The 16,770-nt window shown below is 40.9% G+C and overlaps 1 protein-coding gene across 1 annotated transcript in view; it reads right to left on the reverse strand.

Annotated features, from left to right (window-relative positions):
• Positions 1–16,770, reverse strand: part of vwa8 (von Willebrand factor A domain containing 8) — a 35,177-nt gene that overhangs the window by 10,069 nt on the left and 8,338 nt on the right. Inside the window, exons 11-37 of the mRNA XM_085920882.1 lie at positions 16,417–16,551; positions 16,265–16,342; positions 15,917–16,077; positions 15,734–15,847; positions 15,059–15,248; positions 14,820–14,897; positions 14,628–14,743; positions 14,445–14,542; positions 14,256–14,362; positions 13,761–13,832; positions 13,130–13,206; positions 11,622–11,697; positions 11,393–11,528; positions 11,169–11,288; positions 10,881–11,086; positions 9,446–9,597; positions 7,958–8,066; positions 7,674–7,812; positions 6,791–6,978; positions 5,101–5,220; positions 4,927–4,991; positions 4,705–4,830; positions 4,398–4,510; positions 3,779–3,930; positions 3,495–3,699; positions 3,326–3,407; positions 2,522–2,726 (exon numbers count right to left, since the gene is read on the reverse strand). Of these exons, the coding sequence (XP_085777008.1) occupies positions 2,522–2,726; positions 3,326–3,407; positions 3,495–3,699; positions 3,779–3,930; positions 4,398–4,510; positions 4,705–4,830; positions 4,927–4,991; positions 5,101–5,220; positions 6,791–6,978; positions 7,674–7,812; positions 7,958–8,066; positions 9,446–9,597; positions 10,881–11,086; positions 11,169–11,288; positions 11,393–11,528; positions 11,622–11,697; positions 13,130–13,206; positions 13,761–13,832; positions 14,256–14,362; positions 14,445–14,542; positions 14,628–14,743; positions 14,820–14,897; positions 15,059–15,248; positions 15,734–15,847; positions 15,917–16,077; positions 16,265–16,342; positions 16,417–16,551 (3,420 nt within the window). The remainder of the gene's footprint in view (positions 1–2,521; positions 2,727–3,325; positions 3,408–3,494; positions 3,700–3,778; positions 3,931–4,397; positions 4,511–4,704; positions 4,831–4,926; positions 4,992–5,100; positions 5,221–6,790; positions 6,979–7,673; positions 7,813–7,957; positions 8,067–9,445; positions 9,598–10,880; positions 11,087–11,168; positions 11,289–11,392; positions 11,529–11,621; positions 11,698–13,129; positions 13,207–13,760; positions 13,833–14,255; positions 14,363–14,444; positions 14,543–14,627; positions 14,744–14,819; positions 14,898–15,058; positions 15,249–15,733; positions 15,848–15,916; positions 16,078–16,264; positions 16,343–16,416; positions 16,552–16,770) is intronic.

The following is a 16,770-nucleotide window of genomic DNA, read 5'->3' on the forward strand; positions in this document are numbered from 1 at the left end:
CCTCACAAATGTATTTCATACTTTGTAGAGACTGTGATTTATATTTGGAATGGTAAAGATGTTTTATTGTGTAGATTATGAGCTGTTTTATGAAATTCCTTGCTGATTTAACAACATTACACAGAGCAGCCAGGTAATGTCTACAAAGCAAAACATTGTTTTTTCAGACAAATTTAAGCAATATCATCATAAACGTGGAACATGTGTTTTATTTTTTTCTTAGATCTTCTTTTTATGTGTGATAATACCACAAAAGGGTACCCAGTGATTCGCAATGAATTCAAACAGAACATTTCTTGAAAGTGAGAGTGGCTCCCCCCCCTCCCCATTTCAAAAAATGGTTGCTGCTTCACCATATTTTGTGCACACAGAGTGGGATGTTCCTTCCCCTCTCAGCAGGTGTCATAGATGTGCCTCATCTCCATCATATGATCTGTCTTCTGCCATATCCATGGACAGTATGTGAGTGATGCATGAACATGAGCTTTGCTGCACACATGCCTGCCTTGATACACAGCAATGCTCAGAAGTAGGCTTGACATTGTGGTTATGAACGCAGTAATGATCACCTGACATACACGCACATGAGCATTTCCCGGCCAGATCATCAGACATGCCTCAAACCACCTGCCCTATCTGTCAAGAGTCAAGTCAGGTTCATTCATTTGAGGGGGTCCCTGCTTCCTAATTTAAGAATGGGGCGTCAATAGGCTTATGGGATAGGGGTGACTAATTCTATACTTAGGGGTTTAGGGAAAGCGTGCGTCATTGGAACAGTTATGCCACTCCGTGGCACGCGAGGAGTCACGTGACTTTGTCTTCTATAACCATTTGTAGTTTAGGCACAAAGATTAGATTTGCATACCAGCAAATGAATGGCACGCAACATTCTACCATAAAAATCAATAAAAAAATAAAATAAAAATAATCTCATACTTTTTTAGAAAAGCTGGTCAGCTCGTTAACTTATAATAAGGCTAGAAATAATAAATTCATAAGGATATCATTAATAAATTCATGATATGCGTTGGGTACAAAAATATTTAACGGATGGACATTACATTTTGTATGGGTTATATATATGCAAATTATGTAATGTAATCACTTGTTGTTTCATGATTTACAGTATGCCAAAATGCATTTTAAATGAGATTAGTTTTACCCTAGTTATGCCCTGTAAACGTCTGTATGCTCCTCTAAATTTTATGCCCTCTTCATTCTTCCTTAAAAAAGTTTGAGTGCATACAATGTTGTTACATTTTCAACTTTTACTTTTTTTCCCCAACAGTCTCAATCGAGCTAATACAGATTTAATGATGACGGAAACACAGTATGGCCATGAAATTATTTGTTTCTTTTACCATAATTTTACTCGGGGGGGAAAAAAATGGATTTCTGAAGATTGCAATGTTTTTGCAGTCTGGTTCTGAGTGTGCTAAAGCTTGTCTCCAAAAATGAAACATTTTTCAGAGCAGAGTGTAGATGTAGTCTGGTATTGAGGTGAGGGATGTGAACGGTGTGGTGAGAAGTATATAGAGAGTCTATGTTAGTCACATACAGTAGAGCCAATGTTGTTTGTCCGGAGCCAACAACAAGCACAGCGGCTGTCTTGTCTGCACTAGACGTGGTGTGCCCACATCAAAGAAGAGACCATTGAGGAATCTGTATGTGGGTGCCCATGTGTGTGCCTTTTTTTTTTTTGCACGTGCTACATTTAGTTTACCTCGACGACACTTTAAATTTTGCTATTCTTAAGGTACTTGACTTAGTTCTTGTTGATGTCTTATTTTGATTTACATCAACTTGTGCTTTTGTTATTCTTCAGGCACGCTAACTTATTTTAATTTCTAGAGCATCCATTGAAGGGATTCGAGTTTATATTATCGTTGTGTTTATTAACTTTTCTAATTGCTAAAGTAGGTTTTTTTGGGGCATCAAATGTTTTTTTTTTAGGGTATTGCTCTGTATGCTCGAAGCAATCATGCTGATCTGTGGTCAGCTGTTCAGACAGTGTTGCATGTGGAAGTCGACATTATCTGAAGAATGTCTGTGCTCTGAAATGTGGGCGCCTACACAATGCCGCCTCAGTCTACAGATCAATATAGCAAGGGTCATGGCCTGTTGCATCATCACCACAAAGCCCTCCCATTCATTCACACCAGCTAATAGATGTTGGGAGGCAGGAAACAATCCAAATCTGGAACTTGGTGGATATATTCTGCCTGAGAATCTTTTCTCAGAGCTAAATATAGTGAGCTCTTTTTGCAAAATCGCACTGCCACCTGGTGGTATTAAGTGACATAGACAAATATGACCGTAATACCCAGTGGTTCGGAGAGTAGCCCAAAATTGTAACCGAATACTCTTGGTTGATATGATTAAAAAAAAATAAAAAAATAAAACAAGAAACAAAAGCTTGGAATATTTCAATCCAACACTGAAATAAAATACTGAACTTTTGACCCCAACTACGCCCCATAACTCAGAAACTCGTCAATTAGTCTATGACCATAGTATTTACCTGCAACGGCCTGCCGTCCTCTGAGCCAATCATATTCCTCCACTCCATCAGCGATCTCTGCAGCGTGTCCAATCCCGTTTCCCAGAGTCGCACGTAACCGCCCATGTCCACCGTGACCACGCCGCCCGTGTTGAGTGGCGCCATCAGGACATCAGTCTCTGACATCTTGGACAGCCAACCAGTGTAGGGTGACACGGACATTGACCTGCCAACCACGACAGTGCAGAGCGTTTGGGATTTGGTCATACTTTATATAATCTGCACCAAGTACTGTACTCGGGGATAGTGATGCACTGATAGAAGTTTTGCAGACAAGTACTTGTATTTGATTGCTCAACTTGATAATGACATTACATCTTGCAATTGTAACAGTGTCAATCATCAATATGGTTCAAAAACACAAAATACTATTTCTCCTTTGACACAAGTCTCTTGAACAGAAAACCTAGATTACTTACCATTCTTGCCTCCAAATTACATGCTACAAAAAATTTGAACACTTGGACATTCATTCAAAAATATGGAGAGCGTCAAATTATGTTAGTAGGTTACAATGCATTTTAGGCAAATCCAATAATTTTACCTGAAAGTGGAATATCATAATTTTTTTATTGTATGATTGTTGTATTTGTTCAACATGATACTTTGTAATGTCAAACAGTTGATTCTTTTCCTATTAAAATCTACCAAATAACAATAGAAAGAAAACAGCCTTATATATTGAGCTAATTTATTAGTACAACTAGCAGCTCCATTTCTGTCTACAAGATAGTGACGGAACATTCAACAATGTGTCTTACTTACCTCGGGACAGGAATATATTTGAGTTTTTTAGAGTTAAGATCAGTCACTTCCAGGTAGGCTGCTGTCATTGGAGGGGTGACATCTAAGGGCAAAATAGTACGTCGCTGCATTAAATGAAGTTTGTGAGTGTCAGACACCCACGTGCAAAAACGGTGTGAACTCTACGAACCTTTTGGGTAGATCTCCTTCAGGGGCACCTTACTCGGTGGAAGTGCCCGGACCACCTGATTGGCTGACAGCAGACTCACACAATTGTTCTGTTTGGGTGCAGTGGTCCGAAGGCCACCTCGGAGGAACATGTGGGCTCCACCGTTGCTGCTGTTCATCTCTGATAGATCGACTGCCCTCTTAAAGCTGTACACCTCATTGGGAGACTGGGCCAGACATGAACCATCAGACTAAAAGTTGTCTTACCATATTACGTTTGATCATTTTCATGTGATTAATGGTCACCATGAGGTCCGGGAAGCCCACAATGATGCGCGCGAAGGTGCTCGTGTCAGCCATGACGCGATTCGGGGAGACAATCTTTTGGCTGAGGGCAGAACTGAGATTCTCGTTGGGAAGCTGATCACATGAGAGCATCTGGGGTACGAACACGTTATCTGACAAAGCAAAAGATTCGACTCTTAAGTGAAGAATGCCGCTTTGCATTTCAGTTATTTCTTTTGAGATCTGCTTCACATCTGTGTGGCATGAAATTCCATTTTCTAATAAATAAATAAAGCATAATTTGTGATAATTACCCGCACACCACTTGCAAGGCAGACCTATCAATCCAAGTGAGGATACATCTTAAATTGAGCTTCTAACATTACAATGACTCATCATGACCATCCTACAATGATTACTGGCTGTTTGACATTTTGTTCTCAGTAACAGCGACACAAATCCTCGACATTAGTGTTGCGGACAGATGAGCTAAGAGGTCTTTTGTCAATGCTGTTCAAATCTATTAGTCTATCCGGCTGCTGTTATTGAGAACGGCCTTGACAACACATCTGCGCAAAATGGGAAGAGACACAAAAGCCTCTGAGCTTCTTTTATTTCATTACAGTAGATCAGTCAGTACCTGCGCTGGTGGCCCCGTGGCCTGAGCTGACGGCGTCCTCGCTGATACTGTGCAGCTGACATACGCCTGAGTCCTCTGCCCCCATGTGCATGGGCTTGGTCAGCAGGAACTTCCTGTTGAAGGTTGTTTGCAGAAGAAGACAAGACATTGAATAATTGTATAATGTGAGTTTTGTATAATTGGATATGATAAGTGGTTTGGAAAATGAATGATTGATGAATGAATGTTCTATATTCCCCTACAATAGGTAAAAAAAAAAATAGGGTTGGGGCCTGGTGTGAATGGATGAGTGTGTGATTATACGCACTTGTCAGTGTTGGTCTCCAACAGCAGCCAGCGGTCCTCTGCCACCAGGAAGACAGACTTGAGGTTGATGGGCAGGGAGATTGTGTGAACCTGGCCCTCTAGCACATCGAGCACCTCCAGCTGGTTGCTATATTAGCAAACAAAAACCTAGCTCAGCATCTACAAAAATACAGTCTAGCAGAGTAAAATGTGTTGCAGGGCAAAAAGGAATCTATCATCTAACCCGTCTATCTTGTAGAAGAGCAACCAGTTCTTGTGGGCAAAGTCACGGCACATTTTATATTCTCCCTACAAAACAAATATTTCAGCACCTTCAGACATTGAGTACACACTGGTGATAGACTCTTTAGTCAAAGATACATGTACATGACTGAGGAGAATGAAGCTTTGCCCTGACCTGTGGTTCTTTACTGCTCCACCAATTAGAAGCTCTGCTGGAAGGCACCTCGCTTTCCGGTGATAACATAAGTCTCCGTACTGCGCCTGTGGCCATGTCTACATGGAGCACTGTATTACTCTGATTGAAAAGAGGGAAAGAACATTTAGATTTCTTGTCACTCCAGAAAGCATATTTAAAAGCAATGTAAATAATATCCAATATTTTGTAGATTATTCCAATTTTTCATAGGTGAAAAAACAAGTGAGGGGTCAAATCCATACAAAAAAACATGTATGGTTTTATTACATTACAAATATAAGGATATAAGTGAATTCTAAAATCAGCACACACGCATAGGAGAAAGAAGGAAGGTGAAGAAAAATACGCAATTGAGCTTTGGGTCATTTTTCATTTGTGCAACCTATAGTGGGCGCTCTATAACTGAAAATTAATACTTTGCAGTTTGGAGGGTGCTGTGTCTTCAGTGAGTTTCATTTAGTCAGTGGCCTCTTATGAAAGCCATCGTGTACCGTTTCCAGACTCAAAACTAACCCAGATCTCTAACCCAGACTCCAGATAAAGCGTAAAAAAGTCAAAACTCAACAGGCACAACTTATTCTGTGCAGAACTACAGAATGTAGTACAGTATTTGTTTTAACCATAATGTTAAACTGTAATTACCTTGTTTACAAAATTCTAACTTTATGACACTAATGTGCTTAGCTACTACGTGCAGTGCTACCAGAGATACAATTAGTTACTTGTCAGCAGTCATCAGCATCTCCAAGACCCATAAGCATAAGTTTTTGATCTGAAGGGCTGTGACCAGTGACTGAACTTTATTTTGTCTGGACCTCCTCAGCTTTGGACAGACGTGCTATGATACATCACAGTGGTATTTTTAGAATACCCCCCCTCACCCCCATTTGCCTAATAACCAGCAGCTGTAGAAACGCTGTGGATGGACAAAGAACTTACATGCACACACTCAAAAGAGATCTTATCATAAATTATGACTCACTATTTTAAGAAACTTGACAAATACAGATTCTTGTCCAGTTCATAGTGGTAAGAATGAGGACATGTCATGTTCATCGGATGAACTTCATCCTCCTGTCTCTGGAGGATTCCCAGTTGGGAAATAAGAGTTTCCCAACTAGTCTGAGTTTGTCGTAAAGCCTTTCTAAGTGGAGGTTACCAGGCCACTTCTGAATAGTAGGTATTCAGCTAACATCTTATAATGATTGACTGAACTCCCTCAATGAGCAGCACTGAAACCACAAATCCAATTTGGATCACCTGAAACTAAACACTATTAGACTAAAGACTACATCACAGGACTTTACGAAGATTAGGTTAGGAAAACTATCGTCTCACACCTCCTGACTGTACATTTAAAGAGAAGATAGAATTCTTAATCACAGTCTAGTAACAGGCTGAGATTTTAAGATTTTGAAGACTACACCTTGATTCTTCAGGCATTTTTTTATATTAAAAATGTTCCCATCATGCTTTTTCTTGGAGTTCTTCTTTTGGCTATCGCCAATGCAAATCAATTGTGATATTATCAACAAGGTTTGATATTGATGTAAGGCTAAGACTAAGAAAAGACGGATGTAAAACAGGTGAGCTTGCCAAAAATATCAAAACCATAAAATGAAGACGAGGTTTTCATTGGCACAGGTTTGTTTGGTTTTTGAAAGCCAACCTGTTGCTCGTGAAGCACCACCTGCCCATCCAACGGACTTCCTAGTGGAGCCACGGTAACAAAGGGCTGCCAGACACCACTGATGGTTTTAGGGAAGATGTCGTAAAGTTCCACGCACTGGATGGCCTCTCCACGCTCCTTCATGGAATAAAGTGTCACCGGGTTACATGCGGCCACGTAGATAGTGTCTGCAAAGCAAACAGCATCAAAGGTTATGAATCAGCTCCTGTGCGTTGACTCAATAGTTACAGAAAGGCGAAGGGGCTTTTTCATGTTTAGTTCTGAATTTTAGGGAAAAATATGGCTCATTGACAAAGCAATTATGCTGTGACGCCTGCTTGTAATGATTTCAGCTCTTTCTGAGAAATAATGTCACATCCCTTGATTTTGGAACAGCAGATGTCTAAAAATAGCCACAAGGAAGTCAGACCGAGGCATGAATCAGTTTGGCAATCAACTACAACTCATGGAATGGAGCCAGAGTGTGTCCCAGCTTAGTTATTAAATAGAGTCAAACTATATTTTAGGGGGAGAAATGTTTTCCACAACTTTAAGGAATACTCGTGGCTCTTAAATCCAGAATATATAATACTAGAGATGGACAATCAGAGAATATTCCTTGATTAACAATTGGAGAATGAATAATTCTAGTCTAAATGCTGCTGCAGAATAGTGAAATTTTGCAATTATTACACAGTAGACTTAATTTCATTTGCAAGTTGAGCCAATAAAGTAGTCGGGCCTGAATTAATAATGGGCACTGCTCAGTGGCGTCACATTACTTTAATGACACATAAAACAACAACATTGTAAAAAAAAAAGTAAAGCCGGTTAAATGTAAATTCCTTGATTAAACAAAAAAAAATCTGAATCAAAGCATTACCATCTTTGGTGGTGACATCGCAAATAATGTTGACTTCATTCATGGGAATCTGCCAGTGGGCTTTTTCCTCGCTGAAACTTAACGCACGGCTCTCCTGCCTGTCGCATGGATAGGCCTGGATACGCAGGTAGACCGGCCCCTGGCAAAATGAGACACTGTTAGCACCGACAACCACTTTAGCTTTATACCAGAACATTTTAAATCCGTTGTATACAAACAGGAGGGTATTTTGGTGTGTGGTATTAAATAATCACATAAATGTCATTATCTGCTGATTTTCTTACCTTGATGTCAATGCGATGTGTCTCAGAAGGACACAGCAGTTTGCGTCGGGCATTGCCTTGTTGATTTATCGTCCAGAATCCTGTCATCTTGGCTTCTGGCAGAGGCAACCTGGAGTAAAAGTTCAAATTGTGATCTGAACAATTTGGTGTTGTGTGAGTCAAATAGCACGGAATAATCAACGGTTTAGAGTTTGCATGTTCCCCCCGTGCCTGTGTGAATTTTCCCCGGGTACTCCATTTCCTCCCACATTCCAAAAGCATGCATGGTAAGCCGAGTGACCGCTCCAAATTCTCCGTGGGTGTGATTGTGAATGGTTGTTTATCCATGTGTGCCCTGCAATTGGCTTGTGACCAGTTCAGGGTGTCCCCCGCCTCCCGAAATTGAAGCATAAAGGTTGCCAAAAGCAACACACCAACTGAGTTCAATCAAGTAAAAAATTGTTCATGCATTTCCGGTTGTATTCTTATGAAGAGACTTGTATCAATCATAGATCATTGTTGATAAATTGACAAATCAAATTATGTCCTTGTTAATACATCACGTAACTGATGAAGGAAAATACTTGTTTCTGCCCCATTTAGTTTATTTTATTGTTTTAATAAATGCAATCAATTCCAAATAAAACCACAGGACACTGTAGAAACAAATATTTTCCTTTATTTAAAAGTCATTATTTCACATTTGTTGTCAATGTCTTGTTAAATAATGCAAGGATTGAGGTATTATTTCAAGAGTGTGATTGATGCAGAAACTTCATTGAAGCCTCATATATGTTTAGTGCCATTTGAAAACAGCAAAAACAGAGTTCAAGTCATACCAAATAAAAACTTCATGAAAAATGTATTATAAATATATCTTGTACAATACATTGTAAATGTCATCAAGTTTTACTGCAGAAGGTTATACATTTCTACAGTTGGGAATCATCATGGGTTGAAATAAATAACCACGCAGCGTATTCTTTACTACCGTGTTGTTGTTTTGTTCTATAATCCAATCTATGCACACCAAATGATAAAGGTTGCTAAAAATTAGTCAAATTTGTGATTTTACTAGTTCACTAGTTTACTAGTGATTAGCGTGCTGAAGAAAATGATTCAGTTGCCTTAATAGATTTAATTTTTTTAGTTCTGAATGTGCAGAAAAGGAATATGATTAAAAGGGGGAAAAAAGTAGCAGAATTACTACTAATTCAAAAGTAGTTGAATTTTGAACATCTTTTTAGACTGCGCTATCAAAGCGGAAGGACAATGAATAGGAAATTCCTCCACCGCACGTAAAGAGATCCGTGATGATTTGCATCTATCCGTCTATTCATTTTCTATATCGCTTATTCTTATTTGGGTTGCAAGTGTGCTGGAGAAACGCTGTAAATTCCCACCATTTGTAATATTTGTTATTGCAGTGGTCGAATGGCACTACATGTATGATCTGGCATGCAAATATAAATAGTGTCATGAACAGCAAGCGCATTCCCGATGCCTTACTCCTTGGCCAGCTGAACCGCATTGGGCTTGGCTCCGATGGGGATGCCGTGCTTGTGCAGTGCCTCGATCAGGACGTCGCGTGTGTCTTTGTTATATGAGTCGAAATCAAAGACATTCCGCACCACGTTAGCCAGACCCTCATTGGGGAATTTCTGTTGGACAAACAGATATGACTATCATAAATTCTGCTTGACAAGTTGGGCTGCACTTTGTATTGTGAAAGGTGCTTCTAATATTTTTAAGGAAACCACACGGGGAGCATAACATTGCAAAACATCTACAAGATTGCACATACTCAAATTGTGTTCGTCTTCGATTTCGAGACATGCTTTGGTATGTGCTGCTGTTTATTCCCCCCTCCCCAATTTAACGACAACGGTGTCTAAAATAGAGTGGAGACTCATGTTTGCAAACCAGAGTAATTTTCTTTCATTAAAACTAAACCAGTGCGACAACTCTGCTTCTGGGGTGCAATAATTGGACCGTAGCTCACATCTCTACGTATTTATTTACAATACTGGGCCTAGACATAGTGGATGCTCAATCAATAATACCTGCACACATTGATTCAGGGTCTACATAGATGTCAAACAATGAAGTGCTAATTAAAGAGCATCAAATTATTGTGAGTCTGATGCCACACAAGGCCAGTGGGGAAATCTTTTGCACTGAATTATTGATCCCACTGGCTCTTCTGGTACTTTCTGTGGTCTCTCAAGCTGAAATAATGTGCATTATTTACACCTCCTGACAAGCTGATGGAGAGAAAATAAGCATTTCTAGACTGAACAACCCATATTTGTTCAGTCCGTTCAGACTGTCCTCACATAACAGTGTCTAGAACCGCACTTTTGTGAGCAAAAGACATTCCCATGTCCGATCATGCTGAACGCCGGGGTGTTTCTGTACATGATAATAAAATTGTACTAAAAAGCAACAATATTATTTGATGATGACATTTTAGGAAATGTCTAAATTTGATGCATACATTTTTGCAAATTGATCAACATAATCACTGACATACATAAACACATACATTATGTTAATTATTATTTAGTAATATTATTATTAATTTTAAGGCATTTATGTTGCAGTTAGCAAAGGCAAAAAGCATGCTAAACTTCAGTAAATCAGTACTGAGGGGGCTGATAAAAAGAAAAACCCATACAAAGAAATCCCATACAATATATGCATGCACACATTAAGCTAGTTTTTCCAAACAATGCTTGTTGCAAACTTTTTCCTCAGGGTAAAATATTTTGCAAATAAAATAACTCGTCACTGGCCGTCTTTCATTCTACAAAACAACAATATGTCAGAGATGATTTTTCATTAGCATGCATGGTTGTAGCAGCTCACAAACAGAGCAATAAGGTCACGTAAATCTTTACAAATGATGGATGGGGAAAATGTCTGTTTTGGGGGATCTTCCTACCTGGAGATGCTTGACAATGTTGACCACCTCGCGTGTAGAGTAGGGGTAGGCAATTGTGCCCTGGTCAGCCATGGATCGGAGCTCTCCAAAGGCAGCAACTAGCTTCTCCAGAGTAGTATCGGGAACATCGGGGCCGTACTGCTTCAACATAGCCAGCTCAGCCCTGGGTTTGGGGTTGTCGACAGCATGGCAGCTGAAGATGTCGCCTATGAAGATGTGAATGCATATTGTACTGTGGAATCCTCAAACAAATAGATCAGTGTGGAATGGCAATGCACTCGTGTCTACCAAGAGCTCCGAAAAAGTCGTTGCCCAGGAAGGGAAAGCCTGGTCGGTTAGCCAGCACCATCATTCTGAAGTCTGGGTGCATGGCGATGGTGTTTGCTCTCCCCTTGGCTTCAAGTGGATCTAAAGAGATCACTCAATGAGCCGGTAGCAAACAACACAAACGCTGATGTAACTGGGTCAAGAGTGCACCCCAGCTTGTGACGTGTAGAATGTATTTGAGATACCCGAGATAATTCTGCGTCCGTCAGCCAGAATCATCTCTCCGCTCTCTACCAGGGTTTTGAGGATGCAGGTCACGTTCGTGGGAGCTTTGTCGGCCTCGTCGATCACCAAAACGTGCCCCATCTTCACGGCCTTGACCTGCGTGCCCATGTTAGAGCCACTTAAGCATTCCGGAAATTCAACGGTACATATGACATATCAGACTGAAAAAAGAAATCCTCAGGAACAGACCAGCGGTGAGTCCTCATATGTAATGATACCATCTCGGACTGAAGGCTGCAGTGTCAGTGTCTGCACCGTCGTATCCCTGCAGTAAGCATATGTATCACACAATATGATATAATACATACATAATACTTTCAGTCTTCCAGCTTATTTGAAAAAGTGCACGTTTTGAATCCAAACTGAACTTGTTGGCTGTCGTGACATGATAAGGTAACGGGGATTTTGAGTGAAAGTCTGAGTTTACTGTTCTTATTGTCTCGTTTTTTTGTCAACTAAATTTCCCCTATGACGCAATTTTTGACCACTGCGCATTATGCAACAAATAGTTGAAAAAATTCAGTACCTCAATTTATATTCTTAATAGTTTTGTTTTGTCAAAAAATGAGTATTACATTCCATTCTTTCTCTGTACCTCTTTAGAATTATGCACTCACATCTTTTAGAACTTGCATTTTAAAGTAAAAAAAACTAACAAAAAAAACATTTTTTTTTTCTCTAGCACATTAAGTCGGCCACTACTACATTTGAGTCCATCAGGTCAGGAAGCTAAAAATATTACATCAAATTACAACCCGACCACCTTAATTCCCAGTGGACATTCCAAAATTAAGTTTGCCCGCCTCTTTCTCTTCTAGCTGACCTGAAGGCTGTCCTACTTTCCTTCTTGGATGGTTTTTACATTTTCTGAGCCACATCTCTGAAGAGATTTGGTCTCCCAAAAGCATGTACACACATGCACGCTCGCTCGCACACGCGCACAATAAATATACAATATACACTATACACCCATACTCATGCACAGATTTTTGTATTCCCAATTTCCAAAGGCAAACACACACAAACACACACATCCTCTTACCCCTGCTGCTTTGATCTAATAATAGCTTCTACAGTGAGTTTGACTAACCCGGTCATCATGTCCATCCACTAAGTTCTTCGTTTTGACTTTCACAAAATTTTGACCTCTGCTAACTAAACTAACAACAAATGAGAAATCAGCAAATGCATCAACCACATTGATGTTCATTTAAATTCAAATTCAATATTTCATCAATTCCTGTATTGCAACGCGTGTTCTACTGCATGAACTGATTATGCCGAATTAAATGGAACTGGGGTACTGGACTAATCAGATTCTCATGAAATCGTTCACATTTCAAAATCCTCGTGTCAGCCAATTATGAGTCGTGGTCCTTATTGAGAAGTTAATCTATTGCTCATCACAGTAGCTTATTCTCCCAGGAAAAATGTTGAATTTTCTGCAATGGCATTTCTGCAACCACCAGAGAGGCAGTCCTTGATGGCCAAGCAGCCTTATTGCCCCGAGCCAATGGCTGGCTACTGCAGCGGGGGACTTTTTGCTTGCGTCACTAAAACATCTTGTTTCCGCTATGGTATTTTGGTGGTAAAAGTAGGAAACGTTTTCTTTCAGTGGGGCGGCATCCCAGTAGCTTGTAGCATATGGATAGTTGTGGAAAGGAATTGTTATGCCAGTTGACCTTGTTCCTACTGACCTGTGCAATTGTAGGTATTCTCTGGGTCGGTTCAGAAGGTGCAGGAACCGGTCCACTATTTTGTTTTTACCAACACCCTAAGAAAGAAAAGGGACAACAAAAATATATTTTCTTTTAGTAACAAGGACATTTTAGTCTATTCTATTCCATGCAATGCAAAAAAATGCAGTCATCCCTCTGATTTGATGGTAACAGATTGTGACGGGGGCTCCTCTCCTCTCTGGGAGTCCCACTGTCTTCCCACAGTGACCTGCCTGTCAGAAGTCTTGCACGGCACTCTGACAGCCGCTAATGTCTAAGCTTGGGACACATTCACCCACTCGCTGCCGCGTGTTATTATTGCGATAACACAAGCCGCCATATTTTGGCTGCCATGTCCTCTTCTTTCCTTTAACCCGGCCCACGAAAGCTAAACTGACAGAACAAAGTCTCCCAGAGGAAGTGCTTGCCGTTCAAGGTTTCCTTAAGGGTCAGAGGAGTTTTGCAAGTCTTCTGTCCATGCCAAACTGCCTCTCACATAACTGACAATCATTGTCACAAAGAATATTCATATGTGGCTTCTCAATGTGAAGTTAATATTGAACATGTTATTTGATGAGCAACAATTGTCTTCATCAGTAACAAAGCTTACCTGGTTGCCGACCAAGAGGAGATGTTCTCCTAATAGAAAGTCTTTTAACATATCCTCCATCACCATGATGTGCTGCAGACACAGAACAGACTGTTAAATACAAAAAAAAAACTAGGACATTATGAGTTCTTACAATAAATTGCTACAAAAAAATGAATATGTCGCTTTGTGATCTTTTTGTTCTCTTCTGAAGACAGGATGAAAGTAGGTCACTGATGAAAAGTAGGACATCCACTCCTGGCTCTTACACATGATGCCAACAACCATTCTCAATTAAATTCTCAGCATGGCACCAAATTATGTGGAACGGGTACAGAGGGAGAGAACAAGTATTACTAAGAGGGGAATCTAGGCCTGAGGACATATCAATACCGCTTCTTCCTTCGTGGAACTTTCACACCAATGACTTCAGTCCTTCAATTAGCTAAAAATTACAATCAATTAATCAATAGCCAGGATTATCTATCAATGCTGGAGTGGTGACTGTGAAACTACCTGGGGATTATCATAGAAGAGCACATCAGGAACCTTCATTTTCTCATTGGGTTTGTATACAGGAGCAGAAACCTTGCCAATAGTGAGCATACCATCTTTGACCATACCTGAAGACAAAAAAAAGAGCAATCACTCAATGACATTTCAACAGCTTAGTATAACGTTTCGCGTGTAAAAACTGCAACGCACAAGTAAAGTCACGTGTGTGTTCAGCTTCTGGAGTTTCTTGTATGGCACAGTTGGCAAGGCTTTTCTGGAGAGAGCCACGAGCCAAACTTGGAAGAAACCTAAAAACACAGAACTAAATTGGTAATCTGCATTTAATAGGAGTTAAAGTGCACAAACGGGATGGTGCATGAAACCTGAGCACACCTCGAGAGGCAAGCCTTGTTGACTGCGTGGGCGATGCTCTCCTCGGGGTAGCGAGAGATTCGGCGACAAATCCGCAGCAGCTGTCTGGTGGAAAGGGAGGAGGCCAGAGACTGTGCCTGGTGACATATGCAAATAAGTGACGCAGATCACATTGGTACACGTGAGCACACACACTCACACAAACACACTTACCGTGGAGTCATTTGTTTGTCGCAGAGTGTGCGTGAGGTGTAGGAGCTGTTCAGCAGCCTCCTTAGGAACATTAGGAGACTGCCGAGTGAAATGAAAACAAGAGCAAGTGGATTTAGGTCAAGTGAATGGGAGCTTTAATCAGCTGAAAAAAAAATATATTTCTAAAATAAGTGTAATAAGCCCACATACTTCCGAATCAAAATAATTCTTGCAGAGGACAAATGCTAAATGTATCTCACCAGTCCTTGCAGGAGGTCGACCTCCTCGGCTCGGGCCAGTGGGCTGACAGTGTGGTACATGAACATGGTGAGCAACTCAGGCCCCAACCACTGCTGACCTTTGCTGCTACTGCTGCTTGCACCGGCGCCCACAAAAGGAGGCTCGGCCAAGGCAAGCACTCGGAACGACGGGTGGATAGCAAAGATTGACCTGGAAGGAGAGATACCAATGACACTTTTGCTGCTATGTTGAGGTAGAGTGTGTGTGGGTGTGCATGTGTGCCATAGCCAATCAATGTCATGAAGAGGAGTATGACTTTCGACAGTTGGCTGCATAAGCCTCTGATTCAAGAAGACAGAGAGGACCGTGACTGTAATCCCAGAGAGACACCCACACAGCACTGGACTATATTTACACTGGTGGGGGAGGAGCGTTATAAGCGGGCACTGAGCATCATCACGCCAGAGATGAGTTTGAAGCTAACAGTTATTACTGAGCTTCCACCTGCGCTGCATCCAAAAATGTGCAAAAGAGGCTCTTGCTAATGTGTGCACTTTTCAATCAAAGGAGAGGTGTCATTTTGCATTGTTGTTACAAAAGCACAAAACAAGTTCTTTCAAACTGAAGAATTATTTCCACGCATGCATACATGCAAAATTTTTTGTTCTTAGTTCCGCATTTGTGGATGCGTTTACCTCTCTTTAAGCTGCTCGTCTGTAAAGTTTTGTTCTTCTTTTAGTGCCTGGTATCTGTCCCATCTCAGCAGCCTGGTGCCATCATATAGATCCAACTCCCTGTCATGAAGTAACCTGCAGCACACAACATTGATCGTTTGCTCTCTCTACAATATAGAAGTGAGTGATAAATGTTAGTCTTACCTCGAAAGGACAGCCAGTGTGCCAAGGTTGACCCTGTGTATACCATCCAGCAGCAACAGTTTGCCCTCTATGGCAGCAGTGACCATCGGCGACGGACGCCACGCCGTGTCGCCGTTGGGGAGCGTGAACCTCTGCTGGAGGAGGTCCCTGGCCGTCATGTCCTGTTACACGCACAAAAACAAATTATACAAATGCTTCCGTCCCACTATGTACTGCCTCCAAGTTTTGATATGTTTAATTGCGTCTTTTTAGTGCGCCCTAGATTCCTCATCAAGACTGTGAATGCCTTTAAAGGATTTTGGGACAGTTCATCTCGCATACATGGCCCACTGTTGTATTTTTTTTTACCTGATAGAGCATTACAGGCTCGATGCTATAACCTAGCATCTCGGCAAACTCTTTAGCAATCACTGACTTGCCACAACCCTGAAACACACACAAGATCACATTGCGGCTTTGGTTCAGTATAAACCCCATTTTTGTTTGTGTTCGTGGAATACCTTGGTTCCTATGAGACACATGTCCTTCACCATATGTGACTGCACCATGTCAGCAATAAGCTGAGAGTGGCTGGGGGTGCTGATGAAGGCGGGGCTACTGTTGGGTGGTCGTGGCTCCTTGGTGCCAGCAGGGACCTGATTATTCATTTGATGAATTTGGAAAGAACAAATACAGAATATTGCTTTGATATTGTTTTACAACAGTGACATAATATGAATACATGAATGAATTCATCGTTAAGGTAAAACAACTCATCATTTAATAATTATTGTCATTGATATGCAATGCAGTTCTACGCTACAAAGACAATAGGAAAATAATTGGGAAAAATTAAAATGAGCATTTGTAGAGGC

This window comes from Syngnathus leptorhynchus, chromosome 9 (genome assembly GCF_054491065.1).
Source record: "Syngnathus leptorhynchus isolate UIUO chromosome 9, UIUO_Slep, whole genome shotgun sequence".
NCBI classification, from domain to species: Eukaryota; Metazoa; Chordata; class Actinopteri; order Syngnathiformes; family Syngnathidae; genus Syngnathus; species Syngnathus leptorhynchus.